Genomic DNA, 24,941 nt, shown 5'->3' on the forward strand with positions numbered 1-24,941 from the left:
ATTATCCTTCTTTGACCCCATTGTGGCTTAGTTAATCAGAATATTTAGAAAAACAACAAAAGATAAACGAGAACGTTCACAGCAGATTTCAGCGGGGGTGAGGACTGAGCGACAGGTGCGGGTAAAATGTTTTGAGCAAGCTTGGCGTGGGCCGAAAATGGTCGAAGGGCCGTTCAGGTCATCAGTCGGGTTATTTCGTGGGTTCAGGCTACGACAACTTGGTTCGGCAACCGAGTTTATGTTTGACAACCGAGACATTTTTTTCTCAAACAATATGTTCGAAAACCCAATTGTTCGAGAAGGGAGTCGTTCGAGAACTGAGGTACCACTGAATATTTGTTGTTAAGCACAATGCTACATAATTAAGTATTTGTGCTCTACTCACTCCAGGTATCGAAACTCGATTATAGTAGTTTAATACCTCAGAGTTAATGGTAAGCAAATGTAGAAGAAATTAAAAATAAAATAAATACTTCATCTATTTTTTATCATGAAGAAACTATGCAAAAATACACAGGTTAAGAAACCTTATTTTAATAATAAATGTAAAAGCTTATTTCTTCTGTAATACAATTACTGTTTTGTTTTTTTTTCAAATATTCTCAGCTCAGTCATTAAAACTGAAGTTTGATTTCTTCAGTTATGATGTTCATATATTCTAATACTAGATTTTTAGTTTTTATTTCTTTACTAACCCAGTTATTGTTTTCAGAAATTCTCAGTCCGTTATCGAATGTTGAAATTTGATTTCCTTAGTTTATTGTTAAAAATTGTTTTACTTTGTCTATTTATGTGTTGTTGATCTATATAAACAAGCGTTGAAAACTTGGTTGGCTATTATGAATAAAATTAACAACGTATATCTCTAATTTTTAGTTGATACCAGGACTTACGTCAGACACAAGACATGACTATTTAAAATGGAATTTATGATTAATTCACATGAAAACGTGTATTAAAATAGAGTTTCAATGTTGTTTAAATCAAGCTATGTTGTGATCAGATTATCGATCAAAACAGGGCTCAAAAATATTTATATGTAAATAAGCAGATAAGATTTTACTTACGTTAAAATATTCATTCATAGAAGTGCGAAAACAATCATCTGATCAAATGGTGAGACATTCTGGAATTATGTTCGAGACATAATAATACAATATCTTATATATTTAACTTGATATATAGTGCTTTATGAAGCATAGAACCCATCTAAAACTGAAATTACAAAATACCTATGTTATCTGCATAAGGTTTTTCTAACCATTAAATCTTATTTTGAATATACTAAATAAGGTACAATTACTTTAATACTATAATTTTTTTATACTATACAAAGCAATTAGTATCAAAAAATGATTTCTTTCTAAAAATCCAAGTACAACCTATGGTACATAACACCTTTTTCCTTCACTTTATATGTCGAATGTAATAGGCTTCAATACACAACGTTTTTGTAGGTAACACCATTCTCTCAAAACACAACCTACTAAGGACAATACCTTTCTAAGTACATCATTTCGTAACTAAAATATTTGTTGCTACACACAGCCCCCCTCCAGTATAACTGTAAGTCTTCGGAGTTACAACCTTGAAATCAGGGATTCGGTTATCCTGAGTGGGCTCAGTAGATAGCCCAATGTGGCTTTACTATAAGAAAACACACATACACACACACACACACACACACTAAATACAATATAAATAGTACACATCTGCCTATTAATATAATATTTCTAAGCAATTTTAGAGCATGGTTCTAAATTCATATATATCTACTATATGCACTGCAGTATAGAATTGAAGAAATATCTACTCGTATATTTGTGTATGCCGCCATCTGTTGGTATAAACCAATTATTCGTTTTTTCTCTCTAAAGATACTTAATGCGTGCTTCCGTTCCCGAAAGAGCGATAGTTCTTTTCTTAATTACTGTAAGAGCGACAGGTAGAATCCTTCTGGATTCAGGTATATAAACTGTAGAATTCCCTAGTGGCCATGCAATTATTTACTTTTGACAAATGTGAACGTGAAACGGTGTTTATTTTTATCCTGCCTCACTGGGACTAATGGAGTGATTAGTAGAAAAAGTCACACTCGAATAAGAGTAAAGTAATCATGAAAAGTTAAACACATCTTGTATTACTTCTTTCATAAGCTTTAACAAAGAAATCGGACCCGGCATGGCCAGGTGGTTAAGGCACTCAACTCGTAATCTGAAGGTCGCGGGTTCGAATCTCCGTTACATCAAACATGCTCGCCCTTTCAGCCGTGGTAACGTTATAATGTTACGGTCAATCCCACTTTCGTTGGTAAAAGAGTAGCTCAAGAGTTGGGGGTGGGTGGTGATGACTAGCTGCCCTCCCTCTAGTATTACTCTGCTAAACTAGGGACGGCTAGCGCACACAGCACTCGTGTAGTTTTGCATGAAATTCAAAAACAAACCAAACAGAGAAATCGGCACAACGTTTTTAACACAGTTTGGTATCGTTAGCATATTGTTCTCTAATTACACTTTGTAGCAAATAACTTTCTAAATACAAGTTATCACAGGTAACGACGTTCACTTCAAAGAGCAAACTAACGTTCTGTCTTTCAAATTCAACAACTTTCTTTTTAAAATCCAATCAAACATATTATCTTTCTATATTCGTTTTACAGTAAACATTACGTTTCAAATACAGTCTACTATAAGTGACAACTTTCTTTTAAATCAATCAAACATATTTTCATATACACTATATTATAGGAAATATCTTTCAGAATACAATAAACTATAAGTAACGTATTTGTTTTTTAAATGAGGTCTACTGCAACATATTTATACATGCTTTTCTATTACTAGAAAACCTTCTTTCTAAATTAATTCTATCTTTATACCTTTATCTTTACAAATTCTCTCTATCGTAAGAAATAGTTTTTTAAATATCCAACAGTTTGAGTTTTAGCAATCCAAGTACAATCTACTGTACATAACAACGTTTCTCTACACGTTATATACCGAATGTAATAGGTTTCAAAATAGAGTTTTTCGTAGCCAACACCTTTCTCTCAAAACACAAATATTACTGAAGATAATACCTTTCTAAATACAAACTTTCTCAGCTAAAACCATTCTAACTAAACACAGTCTAAATAATATACATTTATAAAGAAATATTTCAAAGATAATTCTTTTCCAAATGCAATTTTTTGTAGGAAACATTTCTTTCAATCTACTGAAAATGTTATAACTAAATAAATGGTGTAACAAGGGGTTCTAAGTTGATATTTGCTTAGTTAATATTATTCTCAATGATCATGAGAAATTATACTTACATCAGTGCCTTCATTGTTTTAAGTGTATTCTATATAAACAGTCATGTTAATAAAACGTTAAACTTTTCTGATATACTAAAAATCCTAAGTATTTTTAGGAAAAACATCATTCGTTGTTTGATTTCTTGTTGTAATTGAGCTGATCACTGTTAGTAATTGATATTATTTTAATATATATTAGTTTGTTACAACTTAGAAAACAAGCTGAAACAAAAATAAATTGAACAAAAACACTGCACTAATTGAAAAGATCTCAGAGTACAAACTATAATGTGGGATTCTAAAATGTACCCTAAGTTTTGAAGGTGACTGAAGAAGTAGGATCCATATCGCAGTGGGGATACACCGTCTCTCAATTCTAACCTCTGTTTGTCAGTCTCACATAAGAAATAACAGAGTAGCAATAGAAATAGAAAAGAAATTAGGAGAGTGAAATGTGGGTGCTCAAGCCCACGATGTCCCACATCTATTCACCTTTTACTGCCTGTAGACAACTGTGGGAAGGTGACTATTCTCCAGAGTAAAGAAAAAAAATAATTGAATTAAAAATGAGAATACGAAAATAAGGTACTACCATTTCGTAGCAAGTAAGTTGAAAACTTACCTCTTAAAGTAAACATTCCAACCCCTAATATGGTAGAAAGCACTAACTGATAGCACAGAAGATGAATTATACTAGTATAAAGAGTCCCATCCAGTTATCTAAACAAACTAGTATAATTTTGAATTTATTAGGCGCAAGATGTGAACAAAAAATACGAGAGAACAATAAGTGTATACAACAGTGATTTAACAAAATGTGAAATACAAACTAGAGGTACAATAATTATATAAACAATGAAATTAACATTGAAATGTTTAGAATATAGAAAATTTACAAAAGACTGACGGTTATACAAATGATATGAGAAAGATATTTGTAATGATATATATTAATCAAAATTAATAAACTAAATTAATAACAAATTAAAATGAACAATTATATATATATATACACACACACATACATACATATATACATATGTGTAAATATATATATACAGGAATATTATTTACAAAAATGGAATTAATAACAAAAAATGAAATTACCGTTACAAAAAATGAAATACAACCATTATTTAAAAAAATAAATGAACCCTTTCACTGCCAAGTGTACACATAGGCGACACGGTTGGACGTCAACGGTGGTAAAAAGTCTCTTGGTACCAGTAACTGATAGTCAGCCTTAAGGAGGAATAGTAGCTTATACCTGGCTTTCGCCAGTATTTTATAGAACGTCACCGGTGCCCGCTCATAAACATATTGATTGTGGGTAAGCCAGATGACGTATAGTATAATGGAAAGTAAAGGCCAGTTGGCCGGGAACGGGGACCAGCACGTGATTCAATTTGGTCTTGGCTGAAATAGGAGGGACACGGAAAAGGCGACCCACCTTTTTCCATATCGTATCCGACGTTGGAAACATGACGAACACGTGTAGGACAACTCCACCCAAGCGTGACACAATAGAGATGACTCAGTAGTACTGTTGTTTGAGAGGTACGAATGTTCTTTAACCGGTAAGATGTTATGAATGACACGTCGGTTGAAAGCCTGAAGGTAACTATCAACATGGTACATCACTACCCGGCCCTAAATAACGTTCCACGGAAGAGCAGGGTGGTGTTGCTCTATCCTGTGAGTACACTCCAGGGCAAGCATACGGTAGAGAGAACCGGAGTCCGTCAAAAAGTCACGTGAATTAACGTGACAACGTCTAATCACTGCAACAGCGTCAGTATACCAATTGGAAGGATCAAAACAAGTTGGTTTACTCATGCTCGGTGAAACACCGAAATGTTTGAGCCCTGTGTCAATCAAGAAACAAGCAAGGATGATGGCTGCAGGGATGATCCTTCCATGATAGAGAATGAATAGTTGTGGACAAGTAGAGAGAAAGACACTTAGACCAGAAACATGGGATGCCCAGTTCTTCCCTCTGGGGTGGCTTAATTAAAGACAACGGAAACTTCGCCTCAATCTTATCGCTCCGCAGGAAGGGGTAGACATGCCGCTCGACAGCTTGTGCACTACGATTATTCAGAAGATAAACTTCCCAAGATACCATGTCTAGGGAGTATCCTCCTCTTTATCAGCTTTGTCCTGCCAAATAAGTTAGCAGGGGTGTAGCCATAATCGTGTACTATCAAACTGATACGTTGAATCACCTCGTCCTAAGCAGCCTCGGGTTCCACAAGGAAGGGTATCCTAAAACATTTTACCGGAGAGGAAGTCCATACCAAACCAAACAGGGTGTCTGCAGAAGGCCCACTTGCCCAGCCGCCAAGCCATTGACTTGATGTAGTTGAGCTGGGCTGGGCTGCACTGGCATGAGAATACTCGTTGAACCCAAGAATGTTAAGTTCATTAAAAAGAGGTTCACGTCATCCACATGGCTAACATACAGTTATGACAGAAAGTGTTCGTACTCCTGCGTCACGAGTAGTTTTTTGCTTATAACTTAAAAAGTACATGATTAAACTAATAGACTTAGAGTATATTATAAATATTATACTAATACACATCTACATAATTTTGTATGTAAATTAAACGACAAATAAACTGATTATACACAAATAACCAAAAATAGGAGGAGCAGAAAGTGTTCGTACATTTCAGAACATGTGAAAAAAACTGATATTCTAGTAAAAACTTTGTTTAGTTTGGCGAATAAATTACGTTATACCATTCCAGAACTAGACACTGGGTTCATAATTATTGGAGATTAGCCAGCAAAATATGTACTTCCGGCAACTTAGCGCCGTCTCCGTCATTATATGATTGATCATCATGGCGAACAGGACACAACTGTCCAGTGATTTAAAAAACCGAATTATTGTAAAATACAAGTCTCGTGTGTCTCTTTCCGGTATTGCTACACAACTTAATGTGCCGAAATCTACTGTTCAAAGCATAATCACCAAGTTTAAGGTTACAGGATCAACTGCTAACCTCCCTCGTTCCGGTCGCCTCACCAAAATTCCAGAGAAAACCAAGAGGAAGGTTCTCAGAGAAGTTAGTAGAAACCCTCGTTTAACATGTAATGACATACAAAACTGGTAAGGGAAACTGGGGTTCAAGTAAGCACCTCTACAGTTACGAACATGTTACGCTCTTCTGGGTTCAAAGCATGTCGTCCTCGTAGAACTCTATATTTAAAACTTGTTCATTTAGAAGCACGATTGAGGTATGCAAGAAAGTATGTAGATAAACCCTTTACCTTGGTCAGATGAGACTAAAAATCGAGCTACTCGGCCACAATGATGTTCGCTATATTTTCCGTAAGAAGGGAGAACGAAATCTTCCAAAGAACATCGTCCCTACAGTTAAACATGAAGGTGGCTCGATCATGCTATGGGGTTCCTTCAGCTCTTCTGGTGTAGGCAGCCTTCACCGCGTCAACGGAATCGCGAAAAAAGAAGAGTACGTTGATATATTTTGCACTTATATCAAGAATGATGCTCGGAACTTGCGGCTTGGGCGTCGTTTGATCTTCCAGCACGACAATGACCCTAAGTACACATAGAAATATGTGCAATTCTGGTTGCAGAGGAACCATATAAGCGTTCTGGAGTGGCCATCGCAGTCACCCGATCTCAACCCAGTTGAAAACGTTTGGCATGAATTGAAGACCAGGGTTCATCAGCGTCATCTGAAAAACTTGCAAGAGTTGGAGGCCTTCTGTAAAGAAGAATGAAAGAAAATACCAGACGAGTACTGTCAAACGATCATGGAGGACTATGAGGAGAGATTGCGCCAAGTAATTCACCTAAAAGGCTACACAACTGACCATTAAAGTAGATGCACGAACACTTTCTGCCTCTCCTATGGTTGGTTATTTTATTTGTCGTTCAATTTTCATAAAGATTTGTGTAGATGTGTGTTCGTATAATATTTATAATATACTATACTTTCATTATCCTAATTTTGATACTTTTTAAGTTATGAGGAAAAACTACTCACGACGCAGGGGAACGAACTCTTTCTGTTATAACTGTACATAGATGACAACCCTGCTGGCAACTGAAGGTCACGCACCGAAACCGAGTGGTACAGACAAGAAAGCAGGCACTGATCAAGTGACAAAAATTACAGGGATGTTCCTGTTCATGATGCAATGGAAAAGGTCCCGTAGAAGTACCAAGTCCTGTAGGATACTTCTACCCTGCACACCACGACTGATTGCTATGGACAAGATAAGGCCTAGCAGCACTTAAATGGGCACAGAGGACTTTAGATACAATCTTTGCATCCACATTCAGGAGAGACATGGAACATTACAAGCTAAGATCTTCGAACTGAGTGGGATCCTTACAGATTAGAGTGAGTAACCCATCCAGCGTACCCGGAGGCATGGAACCACGAGCAAGACAGTCGTTATAAAGTCTAACGAAGAGGGGTCTTATAACATGTCACACGTGGCAATAGAATTACATTGGTAAGCCATCTGGTCCAGGACAATTACCAAGTGACATTGACTGAATAGTTGCCCGACATTCACCCAGAGTAATGGGTTTCACAAGGTTGCCAACATGTGAAGGATCGAGGGTTGGCAAGAACTGTGTAATGCTTCACCGAATTCCCTCGTCTATGGTCAAAGTTGAATATAGTCGGCTATAATATTTAAGACACGTGTTGAGGATGTCAGTAATGTCCGAGGCTACCTGACTGTCTTCTTTCAACAGACTGGAGATGTGCTTGTTTTTGAACGTCTCCTGTGCCTTACACAGTGGAATCCCAGTAACATCAGACTGGAAATGCTCGCTGCTCGGAATAATTTGGCACATTCCAAGTCTATGTCCTGTTTGAGCTTGTCAATACCCGCAAGTATCTACTGGTCCAATGGTTTGCCCTAAGCAAGCTTTCTAAGGTGTCTTGCTTGCTTTGTAGGGCAGGACAGCAGGTTCGCAGATGTCTCATGCCTGCTTGCTTCAGCACAGAGGTACAGGCTTTCTTAGCAACCACCCACCAGATCTTATTTGTGGTGTCAATGGGACAGAAGTCCCGGACAAAGACTATCAATCATCCCCCACCTCGTCCTCAGCGAGGAAGAAGATATTGAGTCTCCACACTTCTGGACCCCGAGAAACAGGGGTAAAATCCTGGAATGTGATAAAAAAGGCTCGATGGCCAGATACGTGAAAAGAAACATCACCTCACCGATAGACTGAAGCTTGGCACTGCTTCAGGACAGAAGTGACATAGATGCTGTCCAGGTGACAAGAGGCATCCTGACCAGTTCAAGTGGTGACAAAAGCAGTACGTAAAGTGTATGCCAGACGTATTGGAAGTCGAAGTCAGACAACACTGAACGCAGAGGCTGCATATTCTTATCACCAGAAAGGGGTCTCCCCCAGTCTTATCGAGGTGGGGATCCACCACATAGTTGAAGTACCCACAAAGGGCGATATCAGCTTTATTTGAAGTGGGCTTCTCAAGATCAAGAATATCAGCCTGCGTTATTAAGAACCTGTCCTAGGAGGAAAAAATAGGTCCACAATTTCTTATGTTGAAAAGTACATAGACATTAACAAGCCGTATCTTACGTCCCTGATTGATGACATCAAAATATACAGTGCGTCTTTCATCATCACTATGTGATTCGAAAATACTTCCTAAGAAGTTTGGGTTGAAGAGGATTCCTACCCCCAATTTTAGAAGAGACGTAGACTCATTGGGGTGGTCGTGCGATTGAGACAACCACTCTAAAACTTTGCTTTTTCCCAGGCTTGAGACTGGACGTGGGAGAGGATGTTTCTACACACTTTCTTCCGACTCTTCCGATGACGAACCCGGAAGACGCAGAAGACTTCCAAATATTGTTGGGAGACATGCCCATCATGAAAAAGACGGCGAAGGCAGTTCATCCTGCACTAGAGCAGAATCCCAACTTCAGCCAAAGACGGGGCTCAAGCCTTCCCTGGACCTTCAAGGTAGTCTGAAGCCCCACAGAGACCTCAATCTCCTCTCCTCTCCAACTAACAAGTTTTAGAGCAAAGCTACTCAACGAAATATTGACACTTTGTCCAATGTGATGAATCGGACCAGAGATTTTGACATTATAAGTCTACATACTTACAACTGGTCCACAAGAGGACTTTTGTTTATGAAAATAATAATAAAAAACTGTGAATTAATGGATTCTTTTATTTCCCTTCGTGTTTTTTCCTTATTTTAAATACACCAAAATATATTCAACACAAATTTTTATTGATTGTTTTCAGACGGTCCTCATAATCAAATGTAGAGCCTGACGGTCGCATGGAAATTATTATAAAACTCAAAACTATGGGAATGTTGTTCAGTTCTCTGTAATCTCTGTGTGTTTTTGTTATATTAATCATAATTCAAGATATAATTTATATTCTGTTATAAGCATTATAACCTCAAAGTTATTCAGATATTGTAAAATGTGTAATAAATTGCAATATTTTATCAGCAATGTTGAAATACTAATACAATAATTAATAGTTAATGAATTTAATAAAAAACTTTGATAAAATTATGAAATTATTTTGTAACAAATATAAAAATGTATTAAATAAATATAAAAAATAAAAAATTAATAATTTTACTTAAGACTTCTAGTAGGTATTTTTAGATATAAATAAGGTCTTTTAACAACTTGACACTACTTTACTTACCTTGTCACATATAAAGGCTTGTTTAAGGCATGATAGTCACAGTATACTTAATAAACGGGTGATGATTGGGAGCTATAGTAGTTTGTTTAGACAACTGGATGGAACGCTTCATACTAGTATAATTTGTCTTCTGTGCCATCAATTGGTGCTTTTCTACCATTTAGGGGCTGGAATGTTAACTTAAAGAGGTAAGTTTTCAACTTACTTACCCCAAATGGTAGTACCTTATTTTCTTATTTTTATATCAATTATTTTTTCTTCTTTACTTTGGAGAGCAGTCACCTTCTCACAATTGTCTGCAAGCAGTGAAGGGCGATATAGATGAGGGACATCGTGGGCCTGAGCACCCACATCTCACTCTCTTAATTTCTTTTCTATATTTATTGCTACTCTGTTATTTCTTATGTGAGACTGACAAACGTAGGTTAAGATTAAGAGACGGTGTATCCCCACCGCGATGTGGATCCTACTTCTGCAGTCACCTTCAAAAGTTAGGGTACATTTTATAATTTCCCAGTTAGTGGAGCGTTTTTTGTTTAATTTAGTTTTTTTTGGCTTGTTTTTAAGTTATAACAAATTAATATAATTAGTCAGATATTTAAAATTGCTGTTTTTAACGCAGTCCTTCCCTATGATTTTGTTTCCTTAACTTTATCAAAACGTGTTAATTTTCACTAAAATATCTATATAGGTCCTAAAATATTTCGGGTAAAAAATGGCATTCCTCGTAAAGTGCTTAATTTTTATGAAGAAAACTTTTTCAGTGTTCAGTCATAATTTTGAGGGTTTTTTATAACTCTAAAATCTGGGGCTTTGTTCTTCGATGGACATAGGGTAGAGAAACAATTGTGCAAATTTTTCTTGGCAGCAGAACAAATCTTAAATAAAATAATACGTAAGTGGTTTTATTTTGTTTCAGCGCAGAGCTAATCAACGAAATATTGACACTTTGTTCAATGCGATGAATCGAACTACAGATTTCAACCTTGTAAGTCTATATACTTATCACTGGTCTACAAGAGGACTCCTGTTTATGAAAATAATAATAATGATAAATCGTGAATTAATGGATTCTTTTATTTCCCTTCGTGTTTTAAATAAACCAAAATATATCCATTACAAATTTTTGCTGATTGTTCTCGGACGGTCTTTATAATAAAATATGGAGCCTGAAAAAAGATTAAACTCGACCGTATGGGAATTATTATAAAACTCATAACTATGAAAATTTTGTTCAATTCCTTGTTGTCTCCGTTTACTTGTTGTTGTTATCTTAATTATAATTCAAGATGTAATTCAAATTTAACTACACTTTGTAGATGATTAAAATAGAAAGGTCAAAATCTATTGACTTACAACCATATATCTAGCTGTCTATATTTATTGTTCACGTCTTCTCAGTTTTGAAAGGGAAATATTTCTTTATTTCAAGTCAAAGGGTGTTTTTTTTGTATTTAGACCCACATATTTATAAAATATTCTAACATTTCGTGTGAAGCGAAGGGACAATACTCAACAATGTTTTTTCTAACAAAGCATCTAATTTTAATGAGTAATTGATAGAAGTTAGTTTATTCATATTTTCCATCAGTTCTTTGTTTGTCTAAAGAATAAAATATTATTTTTTTGTGTACAAAATTAATCAATTTAAATATGTCTAAATATATTTTTAGAACAATGTCAGCTTGATTATGATATGCAGGATAAGTATAATATTCAATAATAGTTTTAACTCATTGCCTAAAAAAGTTGGTAATTCTTTTAACTAATTTTTTTCGTAATTTCAAATTATTACTTTTTCTACAGCTGTCACAGTTTCTGTCAGTGTGTGGACGTTGGTGACAATTTCAATGGAAAGATTTTTCGCCATCTGTCGGCCGTTTCGATCTCGCCAATGGCAGACCATCTCTCATTCTTACAAGGTGATCGTTAGTATATGGGTGGGATCCCTGCTAATTATGTTGCCTATCGCTGTTCTAAGCCGTTTGCTCCCTACCAGAAAGCCAGGCAAGTGAATTGTTTATAGTTTATACGAAAAGTGTAACACCATGAATTTCTAAAACCAACATTAATAATATCACCTGCCATATATGATTTACACATATAATAGAAATAACATTAGCTATTACTGAAACGTCTTCTTTTAAAGATGCAAAAAAAAATGCATATATAGGATGTCGTGTAAACAAACAAAAATAAAATGGAGTACAAGCAGTATTTATTTGATTTTGCGCAAAGCTGTACGAGGTCTATCTGCGCTAGTTGTCACTAACTGTAGAATGACAGGTTGGAGGGAAGACAGATAGTCAACTTCACTCACGGCCAATTCTTGGTTACTATTATAAACAGAATAGTGAGATTTGATGGTTACCTACAGTCACAAAGCATTTGTATTTTGAATTTCGCACAAAGCTACTCAAGGGCTATCTGTGCTAGCCGTCTCTAATTTAGCAGTGTAAGACTAGAGGAAAGGCAGCTAGTCATCACCACCCACCGCTATCTCTTGGGCTACTCTTTTACCAACAAATAGTGGGATTGACCGTCACATTATAACGCCCCTACGGCTGAAAGGATGAGCATGATAGGTGTGAAGGGGATGCGAACCCGCGACCCTCAGATTACGAGTCGCACGCCTTAACACGCTTGGCCATGCCGGGCCTATCACAAAGTAAGGAGTGCATCTTTTTTTGCGATAATAGATGCGAATCAAAGAAAGAGCCCTTCAATTTGGTACTCTAATTACACCCATTGGGGCTTTATCGATCCACAGATGTTTGTAATATTAATATTATAATTATTATATTTCATAATTGGACTTGATTAAAATATGTATATAGTGAACTGTTAGCGCCAATGGTATTTAATTATATAAATATTAAATGGATTCTAACTCTTTACGCTCATGTTTGTGTAGGTGTGACCAAGGTACTTACAATTTGTTCGGAAACTGACTAATTTGAATATTTAACGTAAACGAATTTAAAGTCTTAAAATTACAAACTCGTATAACTGTTTTCCGTACTATTTTGTAAATAGTAAAAATACATTGTATATAAAAGTTAAGTATGTTATGTGCTTATTGATAAGCACTCCTCCCACAAGTAGCTCAGGAATAAGAAAGTACATGCTAAAAATCGGGTTCAGTGCTTGTAACTGTTACAGTACAGAGGACCTGTTGCTTCTCTCTACTACATTATTTTGTTTAAATTAGACCTCCCCTAGCGACACAGCAGCATGTCTGCGGACTCACACTCCTAAAAACGAGTTTTGATACCCGTGGTAGGCAGAGCAACGATAGATTATTGTGTAGCTTTGTGCTTAATTCTAAATAAACAAACAAATAATTTTAGTTACTCACTAGTGATACATAGTGTCATCTTAAATATACTTGATTGTTAATACGCTTTTATGTACAAAACCGACTATCGAGCAAATGTACAATTCCACATAGTTCGTGCCCTTCAAAAAGAATGGAAAAAAATAACTTGATGAAATGGTATTGTCTTTTAGATTTATAAATGAATTCGAGAATAATCATGACAGTCCAACGTGTGGCTTTGTGCTAAAACAGATATTGACTTTCACATTTGTTCTTTTATAATTACGTTTCTGCTGTAACTAAGCGATGACCAGAAAGATCATAAATTGATTGTTTTTGACATCATTAGCTGATAGAAAAGATTCGACTTTTAACAAAAGCTAGCATCACGCTATCTTTCGTTTTCTTTAAATGAATAAGCGTAAAAGAATATTTAAAATGGAAAATTTATTTTTTTATTTTTCTATCTTAATTAAATAAAAAGTAATCAGAGCCATATTAAAATTATCAAGAAAATAAAAATCGTAACACTGAGCTGTTTAAATTCAAATATAAGAGTAAAGATTTTTGTAACTCAATACCTTTTATTTACTTCCATTCTTTGCCTGAAAATTATAAATTGCTATAGCGTCTGTCGAAGCGGAAACAACATTTAAAAATCACTACTAAAATATATTATTATGAAGTATAGTTTTCTTATAGCAAAGCCACATGGGGCTATTTGTTGATTCCATCGAGAGGAATCGCCCCCTGATTTAAACATTGTAAATCCGTAGATTTACCGCTGCACCAGCGGGGAGCAATTATAAAGTAATAACCTATTAATATTATACATATATTATGCAGTGTCAAATGTCTTCTTTATTTCTTTATGTGTTAGATATCTTTGGTTTGATACAATACCTAACAATATCTAATTTCTCGAAATGGAATTTATCTTTATTAATCAGAAACTACGACTATAGAAGGTCGAGTATGTCATATCAAAACAATTTGGGAGACTTATCATGTCGTTACAGTGCATGTAGCCACGTACCTCTCACTCTTTATCTGACGACAGTGTACATAGACACAGATGGTGTATTTTCTAACGAAAAAAAGCTCTACTGTAAGTACGTCATGTCCAAACCTCTCAACTCCTCCTCACATGGTTTTCGTAATACATCTCGTGTACGAATACGATTTTCTCAGCGCCCGTCTCAACAGTCCGATCGCACAGAAATCTATAGAGATTGCGTCTTCATATGAAATAGCATGAGCGACCGTTTTATTTTCCAACTGATTTAATTTTGCGATGCTTAACTGGAAGTCGTATCACCTATTCACTGTTAGCTTCGTTCACGGTAAGAAATATTATTGCTTATAGAATGGGTACCATAGTTAGCAGTTCCTTTATATTCATGGATTTTCACCTATTACAAGACGCCACACTTTTCTCACCATGACTGGGATACGACTTTTTGCAGATTTCTTTCGGGATGGTCATTGTGTCCCCTATTGATCTACAATCACTGAATTGAAAATTATAGTACTAGATTTTAGGATATCTTTACAATATGAACGCATGATTCTTTTGCATCGAAATGAGATGATATATACCCTTTTCAAAAGTGATGTTTTCATGGCATAAGACTATCTAGGTAACGCCGAATAATGTGAAATATAAATAATTATGATACATTCCATTCTGATTTGCTGATTTCACATCTAGAATCACTTAATATAATGTGCTTAATATAATTGATTATTTTCAAATAGAAATCTTTAACAAATTCTAAAATTGGCGAAATGTTATATAAACTTTAAGTAAGCTAAAATGTTTCTTGCTTTTATTAGTTTCAGAAAAATATAAATATTCTATTGATATTTGTTTCTTTTATCTTTGCTATTCAATATCATAAGTATATTTGCAAATGTTCCAAACAATAGTTTGATCCCACTACACCCTGTTGTTAAGTTTACATGCCGTTTATGCATTCTTTACGAACCTAAATTTTGATCCAGATCACGTTAGGTAAAATTAAAACTGGTTTGACTGAAACACTACACACATACACACGCAGACAAACAGCGTAATGTAATTTTTTTTTAATCTTATTAAACCTTCTTTCGAAGTCTGAAATGTGCTTCTATTTATTTCAGAAAAATACAAGTGTCGAGAAAAGTGGCCTGATGTGACGTCAGAGCGAGCCTTCAATGTGTGTCTTGACATTGTATTATTAGTTGTTCCACTCTTTGTTATGACATTGACCTATTCCTGTGTGGTCTGTACTTTATACCAAGGTATCAAGTTAGAGGAATTGGATCATAGTGGTAAGTTAGAAATACGAAGCTCTAAAGCATCTCTCTGCATTAGTGTTTTATTTACTTTTAAAAAGTAATCTAACTTCATTCTCCTGAAGTACGAAATATCTACGCATTTTCTAAACTCCTTTTAATACTGCTTAGACCTAACAAGCCTTCTAGTATGTATCTCAGAATTATATCTCTTTATACATCTACATTAACAAGTATCTCAGATTAACTTGAAGATGACCTAGGAAGGTCGAAACGTTGCTCTCTGCTTATCAATAAAAGTGTTAATACCCATACCAGCCGTTTTGAGATACATTTTTATTTCAAGTAGATTTCTCGTCATCAAAAGAAAGTCTTCTAGTAGTGTGTAGTTTTCAGTTGTTGCTCTATTGAAAAAAAATATAATAAACTTTTCATGTGCATCACTGGTCTTATAAGATTAATGTTTTTATTCTAGTCAGTTTGGGAAGTTTAAAAAAGAAACTTGGGTTTACAGAAAAATTAAATGGATTATTATTACCTGACAGAAAAAGTGTATAGATAAACTAATATTTAGCCTTTCACTCCTAACAAAAAAAAATATAAGTTTTTGATTTTAACGTGCAGCTATCAGGTCATCCCTTAAGTAATGTCCGATTTTAGGTTCAGAAAAAGAGAAAGGATTTCAATCGCTTTTAATGTTATTTAATCAATAACGTAGGTTTCATTATTATTAATTACTTCCTGCCCACGATTCACGAGCTTCTGAATCTATGCCCAGTTCTATAAAATTCTTGGGGTTTGGAGGAAAAAAATGTAGAGAGGGTAGTTTTCATGTATTCCAAGTTTTTTATTATCAAGATAGTTTTGCAACCTTCGGAATAGATGATAATCAGATAGGGCAAGGTCTGGAGAATAAGGCGGATGTGGACCTGATCTGAACTTCTGAAACCACTTTCGACATTTTTTCCATTGAGAGACTCCGCATCATAAACACCTTGAATGTTTCGTGAAGTTTCTGCTGCACTATTGCCTCTTTTAAACTCATAAAGCATTATATGCCTAATGTGCTCCTCTTCATAAGGATTTATTTGATTAATGATCTGTAAAAGTGGAGTTGGGTTAGTTTCTTTTATTTGTCTGAACATTTGTATACACGCCCTACTACATATTTTAGTCGTTAAAGCCTTCTACAAAGACAGGAATGATGATGCATTCTGTATTACATTTTAGAACATTACTTATGAGATGACCTGATATATTAATAAACAGTTATATTGCTGAAATAAAACAAATCAATATCAATTCATCGGGTTTTATTTTTAATAATGAAACAAAATTCATTGTATTATCATCTTGTATTTTAAAAGCTCCTTTTCTTCTTTTATCTTATAATAAATATTGTTAATGTTATTGTAACACTTGTTAAATTAGGTTCTACTTAACACTGCAACAGTGTCTGATATGCTTTTTTTATATACTACTTGATTGGAGCCAGCTTTAATTTTTTTCCCTTTACCGTTGTTGAATAATTGTCCGTTTCTTACAAATCGTTGTGTATAAGATAAATTAAAGAGTTTTATGCCATAAGGTTTTGTTTACCCCGTGTTATTTAAACTTAACTTATTTCTCCTTCACATTTACCAAATTATTCGGTATTTTGGAGTAATTTTAATTTATTTTATTATCTCTCATTTTCTATTAGACGAGTCAAACCCCAATCTTGATGCTGGTCAGTCATGTTTGACATCAGGAAAACATCAACTAACTAGAAGTAGGGTGGTTCGACGCAAAGAGTCTTCGAAAGGTTCAACATCGGATAGAATTCGTCCAAGAGATAATGCTGAATGGCTATCAATGGAAAGACTCAGTTCAAAAGAGGACAGATCTAGTACCATATTGGGTAGCCTCTTTAGGCGTGATAAGACAAAAAGTAGTCATATTTTGTTTTCCAAAACCAGCATTAAGAAGACAGAAGAAGAAAAACGCAAGGTGGTCAAGATGCTGTTTGTTGTCGTTTTGGAGTTCTTCATTTGTTGGACGCCACTTTACGTCATAAACACGTGGTCTCTCTATGATCATCACAGTCTGTATAACAATATTGGGCCTGACATGATTTCAGCCATTCAGCTTCTAGCTTACACCTCTTCTTGTTGTAATCCAATTACATACTGCTTCATGCACAACAAGTTCAGATATGCCTTGCTGGCTGTCTTAGGATTGAAGAAAAAGATCAGGCGTCCGAGTCAGGCTAGTGACCTCGCTACTTTAAACAGTGGACTTAGTATACGAAACTCTACGAGGACAGGTAAGTTTCGAAATATCTTATGTTCATCAGACTATCACAAAAATATTTTTTTAAAAAAAAGAGAAAGCTAAATACTAGTTTGTGTCTTTTTAATTTCGTTGCAGTACTTATTTGTTAAAGCGTAAAGCAAGACTATAGGCTTTCCATCCTTGTCCATTGTTCGAGTATAGCCTGGATGTATAGTATTATAAGTCACCAGACCTACCTTTAAGATTGTGAGGTACAATTTTATTACAAGTAGAATGAAATAGGCCCACCATGGCCAGGTGGTTAAGGCACTCGACTCGTAATCCGATGGTCGCGGGTTCGAATCCCCGTCACACCAAACATACTCGTTCTTTCAGCCGTGGGGGCGTTATGATGTTACGGTCAATCCCACTATTCGTTGGTAAAAGAGTAGTCCAAGAGTTGGTGGTGAGTGATGATTACTACCTGCTTTCTCTCTGGTCTTACACTGCTAAATTAGGGACGACTAGCGCAAATAACCCTCGTGTAGCTTTGCGCGAAATTCAAAACACACCAAACCAAAAATGGAATTTTTTTAAGCATGTGAAAACTAAAATTAGTCAACTAAAAACATACATTTTTACTGAATAGTATATTCGAAAAATTCAGCATAATGTTTAGCTGGAGCAAAATTTGTGCAGATAAAAATAAGTGAAAATAGAAACTTTGAAAAACATATTTGTAGTTAAACATACACTGCTTTTGTAATTTCCTAATGAAAAATTACACAACGTACTAAGTGTATAGTTATCCGACAGATGACGCTACATTGCATACCTGATAAAGAAATAATAAACATCGAGGTCTTTCTTGTGCGAAATATATCAAATATCTATATACATGCATAAAATATTTCATGTTAGTCATGGAAAATACTTTATTTGCAAAACTAATTCACATCCATGAAGAGTAAAGTAAATCATAATATTAAAATATTCGATGATGCGTAACCTCGAATTAGAGAAAAATAGGTGTGAATAAAACGTAATCAATACAAACAGACAGATCTAAATGACTGTCAACAATTATAAAACGTTAATAACACTATGTAACACAATAGTATGTGTTATTTCTTAATTGCTTATGTTGTAAAAGCACAGAAAATGGTCATTATTCCCTTCAAACTTTGTTTTTGTGACCTGGATAATGAAAGTTAGAAATTAACCTATTTTCTATGTAAAAACGGGCAAATTTGCACATTTTCATTTTAATAAGGTCAAAAACGTTTAGAAGTGTGTAGTTTTTCGAGATTTGCGACAGTAAATCACTTTCACTTTTGAGGGCTGCTTACATATAGCCTCCCATTATGTTTTCGTTATACGCTCCTTGGCAGCGGCGTTCAAAGACCGGTATGTCTTGATGGAAGCGCTCGTCTTGCTCCTCTGAGTATGTTCTCAAGTTCTCATTGAATTTATCAAGATGAGCGTCAAGGATATGGACTTTCAGGAACATCCTGCAGCCCATTTTGCCGTAGTTCTTCACCAGAGCCTCAACCAGTTCCACATAATTTTCAGCCTTATGATTGGCCAAAGAAGCCCCGAACCGCTGCAACAAAGCTGCTCCAGGCTTTTTTTCCCTTTCTACTGAGCTTCTTGGGGAATCATATGCACTCCAGGATCTTCTTTATTTGTGGTTCAACGAAGACACCAGCTTTGACCTTTGCCTCAAACAGCGTAGGGAAGAAGACTCGAAGGTACTTGAAGGTTGAAGACTCCTTATCAAGAGCTGTGACAAATTGTTTCATAAGACCCAATTTTATGTGCAATGGTGAAAACAACACTTTCTGGACTTTTTTTAGTGGCTCACACTTGAGATTGTGCCTATCCACAGAGAAATCGGTCCGTTGTGGCCAGTGCTTTCTGTTTTAATGCGCTGTGGTGTCTCTGCTGTCCCAAAGGCAAATATAACAGAAAAACCTGGGAAAGCCTCCTTGGAGACCCATCAGTAATGCCACCATTTTAAAGTCTCCGTACTTATCATACTTCAAGGCTTCTAGCAAGGTCTTGACGCTGTTGTATTCCTCTTTGAGCTGTACTGAAAGATATATAAATTTCAAAAGGTGTAAAATTTATATGGTAAAAAAATATTGCTATTTAAGCAAGAAAATATTGTCCGTCTTACCTTCTAGAGTTTTTTGCAATGATCGCAGGTAAAATGAGGGGCCCAGGGTTTGTCTTGATCTCCGACAGGCATGCTGAAATATGCCTTGTAGGCTTCGAATATTTTAGCAGATGCTGTCACAGAGTACTTTTTCGCTCTTGTCTTGATAAATTGGCGACAAAAATAGCAAGTGCGTCTGGAGAATGCTTGCAGCTTCTTGATGCCATCTCTGATAAAATGAGATAGGTGTGTGTGTTCACTTAGGTAGCTAGAACTAAAGTGAAGTGGTGAGTGATGAGTCCCTTTTTATAGAAAGTTCCAGAGGATTCTAAAAGGTTCTTGAAAATTCTCGTAAGTTCTACAACGTTCTAGAAAGTTCTTGAAAATTTTTGTAAGTTCGAGTAAATTCTCTATCAGTTTCTCAGCACTGAATCTACCTGGAATGTTATGGAAAATGGGTGAATTTGAAAATTTTATTCCCAAGGTCACAAAAGCAAAGTTTGAAGATAAAAATAGGTCTTTTACATTTACTTTACGCACAAGTAATTGGGAAATAACACTTTCAGGAAGAAGAAAAAGTAAAAATTTTGTTACATAGTGTAAGTTATGAAAGCATGCATTTCTATAATGATTATAAATTCCAAATTACAATTATTTTAAAAACAATTAAACAATTTTCTTTTAGAGAATAATCAGTTATTCACCAAGTTTTTCAAACAAATTTATAACTCTACTATTACGGAAGTTCCAAACTGATTTTCTTTCATTCTATCTTCCTTTAGATGTTTCAGAGCGAATTGACGACAAATTAGTATAAGTCATCGCCATCTAATGGATTACTTCATAACCATTCAAAACTGGCAGACTTTAGGTTGTGACTGAAACCGAGGAAGTCATGAAAATTCATTATCGTTGTAAGACTTTTGGTGTATAATGCATTACATGCCTTTGCTATTGTAACTTTAGCAAAGTAGCAGTGGGCTTAATTAAAAATAAACCTAAATACCAGTATGGTTGTGCACTAGCTTTCATTTGAGACTATGAATATACTTTATTTTAAACTTAAATTATCATTATCAAAGTTGCTCTTTTCAAAAATAATTTTACGGATTTTGCTTTTTATCTTAGGTATCGTTTGTATTTTTTTGACGATGATAATGATTTCGTCTCTTCGTCAGTTATTACATTTTCAACTGTGCAACTCTACAATACTTTATGCTGTTGCTACGGGAACCTAATCCGTTTGAGCACAATGGATGCTAAGAAAAAAAATCACAGACAGGAAATGAAAACGATTGAGAGTTATTATGTCAAATGCATATTCTACATTTCTTCTTGGAAATGCAGATCATTATTTTTAACAACCAGTTTCAAATGAAAATACTTAAGTAAATACGCCAATTTAAGAATCGTGTTTATAGTAATGTGTAATTTTTTCATTACACAGCCTCTGTAATTTGACTTGTTATTTCCGACTGTTAGTTTATTATAAACTCAAAACTAACCAACTGATGAAAATGTCGTTAATGTTGGAGTATTCCCAAGTGACGAAACAATGCATCCTATTCATCATTAGTAAGTTAGTTTGAACAGTGCATTTAAGTAGTTACTCTCATTACTGGGTATAGACTTTTATGTGTATAAGGAACTTGAGTTCATTAAAACTTAATACTGGCTAACTAATCTCAAATATTATTGGGATTATGTCCGAAAATGTCGTTAGCAGCAAGAACAACCAACCGATAGTTCCGTGTATTATGTTTTAGTTTTTAATGCTTTGAGTTATAACATTTGGTACAGACAATTCACCTCTTGTAAAGAATGAGCAAAAGTATCAGTCTTCAGTGAGGAGAAAATTTTAGTTAATCTATCAGTTTAAGTTATTTTATGTTAATTATGTCACTCTTGGTTTTACTCAGAGCCGAAGCTCTTAATATTTAAACCTCTCACCATGAAGAGTAATTGTTGAGCATTTTAGTCATGTTAGGAGCTGCTCAACAACAATAGGTGGTAAATTTACATTTTTATTATTAATTTAAACTTTGAATGACAGTGTGGTTAATTCCTAACAACTTGGTGTAGATTATCTTGTTCGTGATATAACAGATTATCCTATTCGTGATATAACAGATTATCCTGTTCGTGATATAACATTTGACATCAACATAATTCATACCTATTCTCCCGTCATTTCATAAGTGAATGTTGAGTTTTGCCTGCGTGCACAGCTTTTTAAATAGGAAACACATGAGCACCCAGACAGACATCACGGTTCACAATATATATAATATTGTCTTCATTGATTAAGTTACTATTCTTAATTATGACCTGTATACTTAGGTTATTATGTTATTTTAATTCTCATCTATAAATTTAAACTTACTTTTGACCAGAGGTTCTTTATAAATAATTATAATATTTAGAATAACTAAATGAATGAACATTGCCGTTTCCAACACCTATATAATACAGTGTTAGAAATGTTTGCAATAGTCGCAAATATAATACTTGCACTATTTTATGAAAAATACTTTCCAGAACATTTATTTTTGATGTGGGAACGCACGATTAACACAATCAATGTCTTCTCACAGATGGTTTTTTTTTTGTGTTATGGCTTAAAACTGATTTTAGGCACTCACGTATACAGACTTAAAAAAGGCATGTATGTAAAGTTTAGTGGTGTATCCTGCTCTCAGTTTACAATCATGATGAATAATTAAATCGCATGCGTTCTACTAAATGTCTAGCATCACTGACTTTGCGTATGAAACATTCGTTCGTTATTATATAGGGAATCAGTGAGGAGAGACTAAATTATTATAGTCAGGATATAATATAATTAAACCATTAAGAATTCAAATAAGTTAAACTTTAATATTTATTTTATTTGTACTTTGTAGATTTATTAAGCCTCAAATGTAAGTACATTCGCTGAGCACGTTAAAAGTTGAGATTAACAGTTGTTTTACAAGACAATAATAAATTGTTAAAAAACGTAATCATTTCAAAATTTTTATGTAGAATAAAAAATAACAGAAAGAGAAAAGTAGCCAATAACCAGATTTCTATATTAATTATTATTATTTATTTCCGTAAATAAACACAAAAACAGGAGAAACAGACTTTACATATACATATGCATATAGACACAAATTCATAAAGAACCATTAAAAAATAATACTGTATTTAAAATGATTATGTCTTAAATTATTTTTGTCCTTGGAGGATTAAGTTTTACTTGAACAGATTGAGAATCACATGTTTTATTAAGGAGGAAGATTTGGATCTGCATTAACTGAACAAGTCCTTCCTTTTACTTAACTTTATCAGTATCAATTTTCTCTAAAATAAATAAATATAAATATATATATATAACTCAACTTTTAAAGATTTTAAATATATATGTATTGGATTCTTATATTTCACAAATACAATTTTATTTTCAACTAGTAAATAATATTTAAAAGATAATCAACTTTGAAAATATCATTGTTCTAAAAACATAACTTTTATCACTCAAATCAATGCACCAGCTTTAAGAGAACGAAAACAAAGCCAAACAACAACAAAACAGTAACTGAGTATGTGTCAGATTATAAAATATGGATTGAAAATACATAATTTGTGGGAGCTAAAGGGGCAAAGTGGTTTATTCACTAGATATACCTCCGCAGGATTCCCAAAAGTGCTCTCTTTCAAGATAAACTAAAATGAAAATTAAGAGTAACAAATAATTTTATTTCTTGATTTTGAAGTTCATATATTATGTTGTGTTGTAGCGTACAGAAGGCATAATTTTTTTTCTTGATTCATGGCATGCGCATGTTTTACTGACGTCATTCCTTGTGTGAAGTCATTTTAGTGTCTACTGACTGACAACGCACTACTGTTGTTTTTTTTTATCAAAGATACGTCAATTTTGATTGAGCTTAAATGCGTGCTTCTTGATCGGATACTTATTAATAAGATAACATATTACTTGTTGTGCATGTTTCGACTTGAATGGAAAAAGTCTCGGGACTGTTTTTAGTGTTTATTGAATTAAGTGTGAGACATAAGATTTTAAAGATCCATTTCATAATATGTTTGTAATGTAGTATAATATATATATATATACACACACATGTATCCTATGTCTATAGATACACAATCTAATTGAATAATGTATGAACGAAACAGTAAATTTTTAAATATTAATTCAAGTTCGGAAATTCAACATATTTTAAAATTGTGATTTGTTTTATGAGTTTATATATCCATGTATTATGAGTTCGAACATTTGAAAAATTTAATTATGAAAGTTCTAAAACTTATACAGTGTGTTTTATGGAATATTTTAAACTTCCATAATTAGTGTTTGAAATATGAGATTTATAAAATATTTTAAACGTGGTGTAATATAGACATATTGATGTGAAAAGAAAAACAGTTGTTTTTATTTCTGTTATATTATTAAAATATCAGATATATAACATATTTAAATGTGGTGCAACTTAAACTTATAGATGTAAAACTACAATTGTATATCAGTCAAGTCCTTATGTAATGCAACCGTTGAGTGTTCATTAAACAAGTAACATAAATCACATACAGAGTTCTCTTTCAAAATAAATATTTGAGTCGTTTTCACCAGACGGCACTACAAGCAAACATTTCAATTTTATGGTTTGTTTAATCCTTAAGCTAAGGAATTTTATCGGATGAAATAAACAAAACCTTCGTAGTAATAATGTTAGCATTTGTTATATTCAACTGTAGCTGTTAGTACTTTTTCTGCATACATGGTTCATAACATTTAATTAGATAGTTACAACAACGGTGTCCAGTAATAACACAAATTATTACCGACCATTTTGAAGATAATTATGAACTTAGTGGTGATGACAAAATGCATTGTGCTATTCAGATGTCACTGTCGACAACAAACAAATG

The 24,941-nt window shown here is 34.2% G+C and overlaps 1 protein-coding gene across 1 annotated transcript in view; it reads left to right on the forward strand.

Annotated features, from left to right (window-relative positions):
* LOC143239249 (cholecystokinin receptor type A-like) overlaps positions 1-24,178 on the forward strand; it is a 38,528-nt gene extending 14,350 nt beyond the window's left edge. Inside the window, exons 2-5 of the mRNA XM_076480156.1 lie at positions 11,806-12,006; positions 15,461-15,631; positions 17,298-17,900; positions 20,789-24,178. Of these exons, the coding sequence (XP_076336271.1) occupies positions 11,806-12,006; positions 15,461-15,631; positions 17,298-17,900; positions 20,789-20,823 (1,010 nt within the window). The 3' untranslated portion in view covers positions 20,824-24,178. The remainder of the gene's footprint in view (positions 1-11,805; positions 12,007-15,460; positions 15,632-17,297; positions 17,901-20,788) is intronic.
* The last annotated feature ends 763 nt before the right edge of the window (positions 24,179-24,941 follow it).

The sequence above is a fragment of the Tachypleus tridentatus genome, chromosome 13, assembly GCF_004210375.1.
Source record: "Tachypleus tridentatus isolate NWPU-2018 chromosome 13, ASM421037v1, whole genome shotgun sequence".
Lineage (NCBI taxonomy): Eukaryota > Metazoa > Arthropoda > Merostomata > Xiphosura > Limulidae > Tachypleus > Tachypleus tridentatus.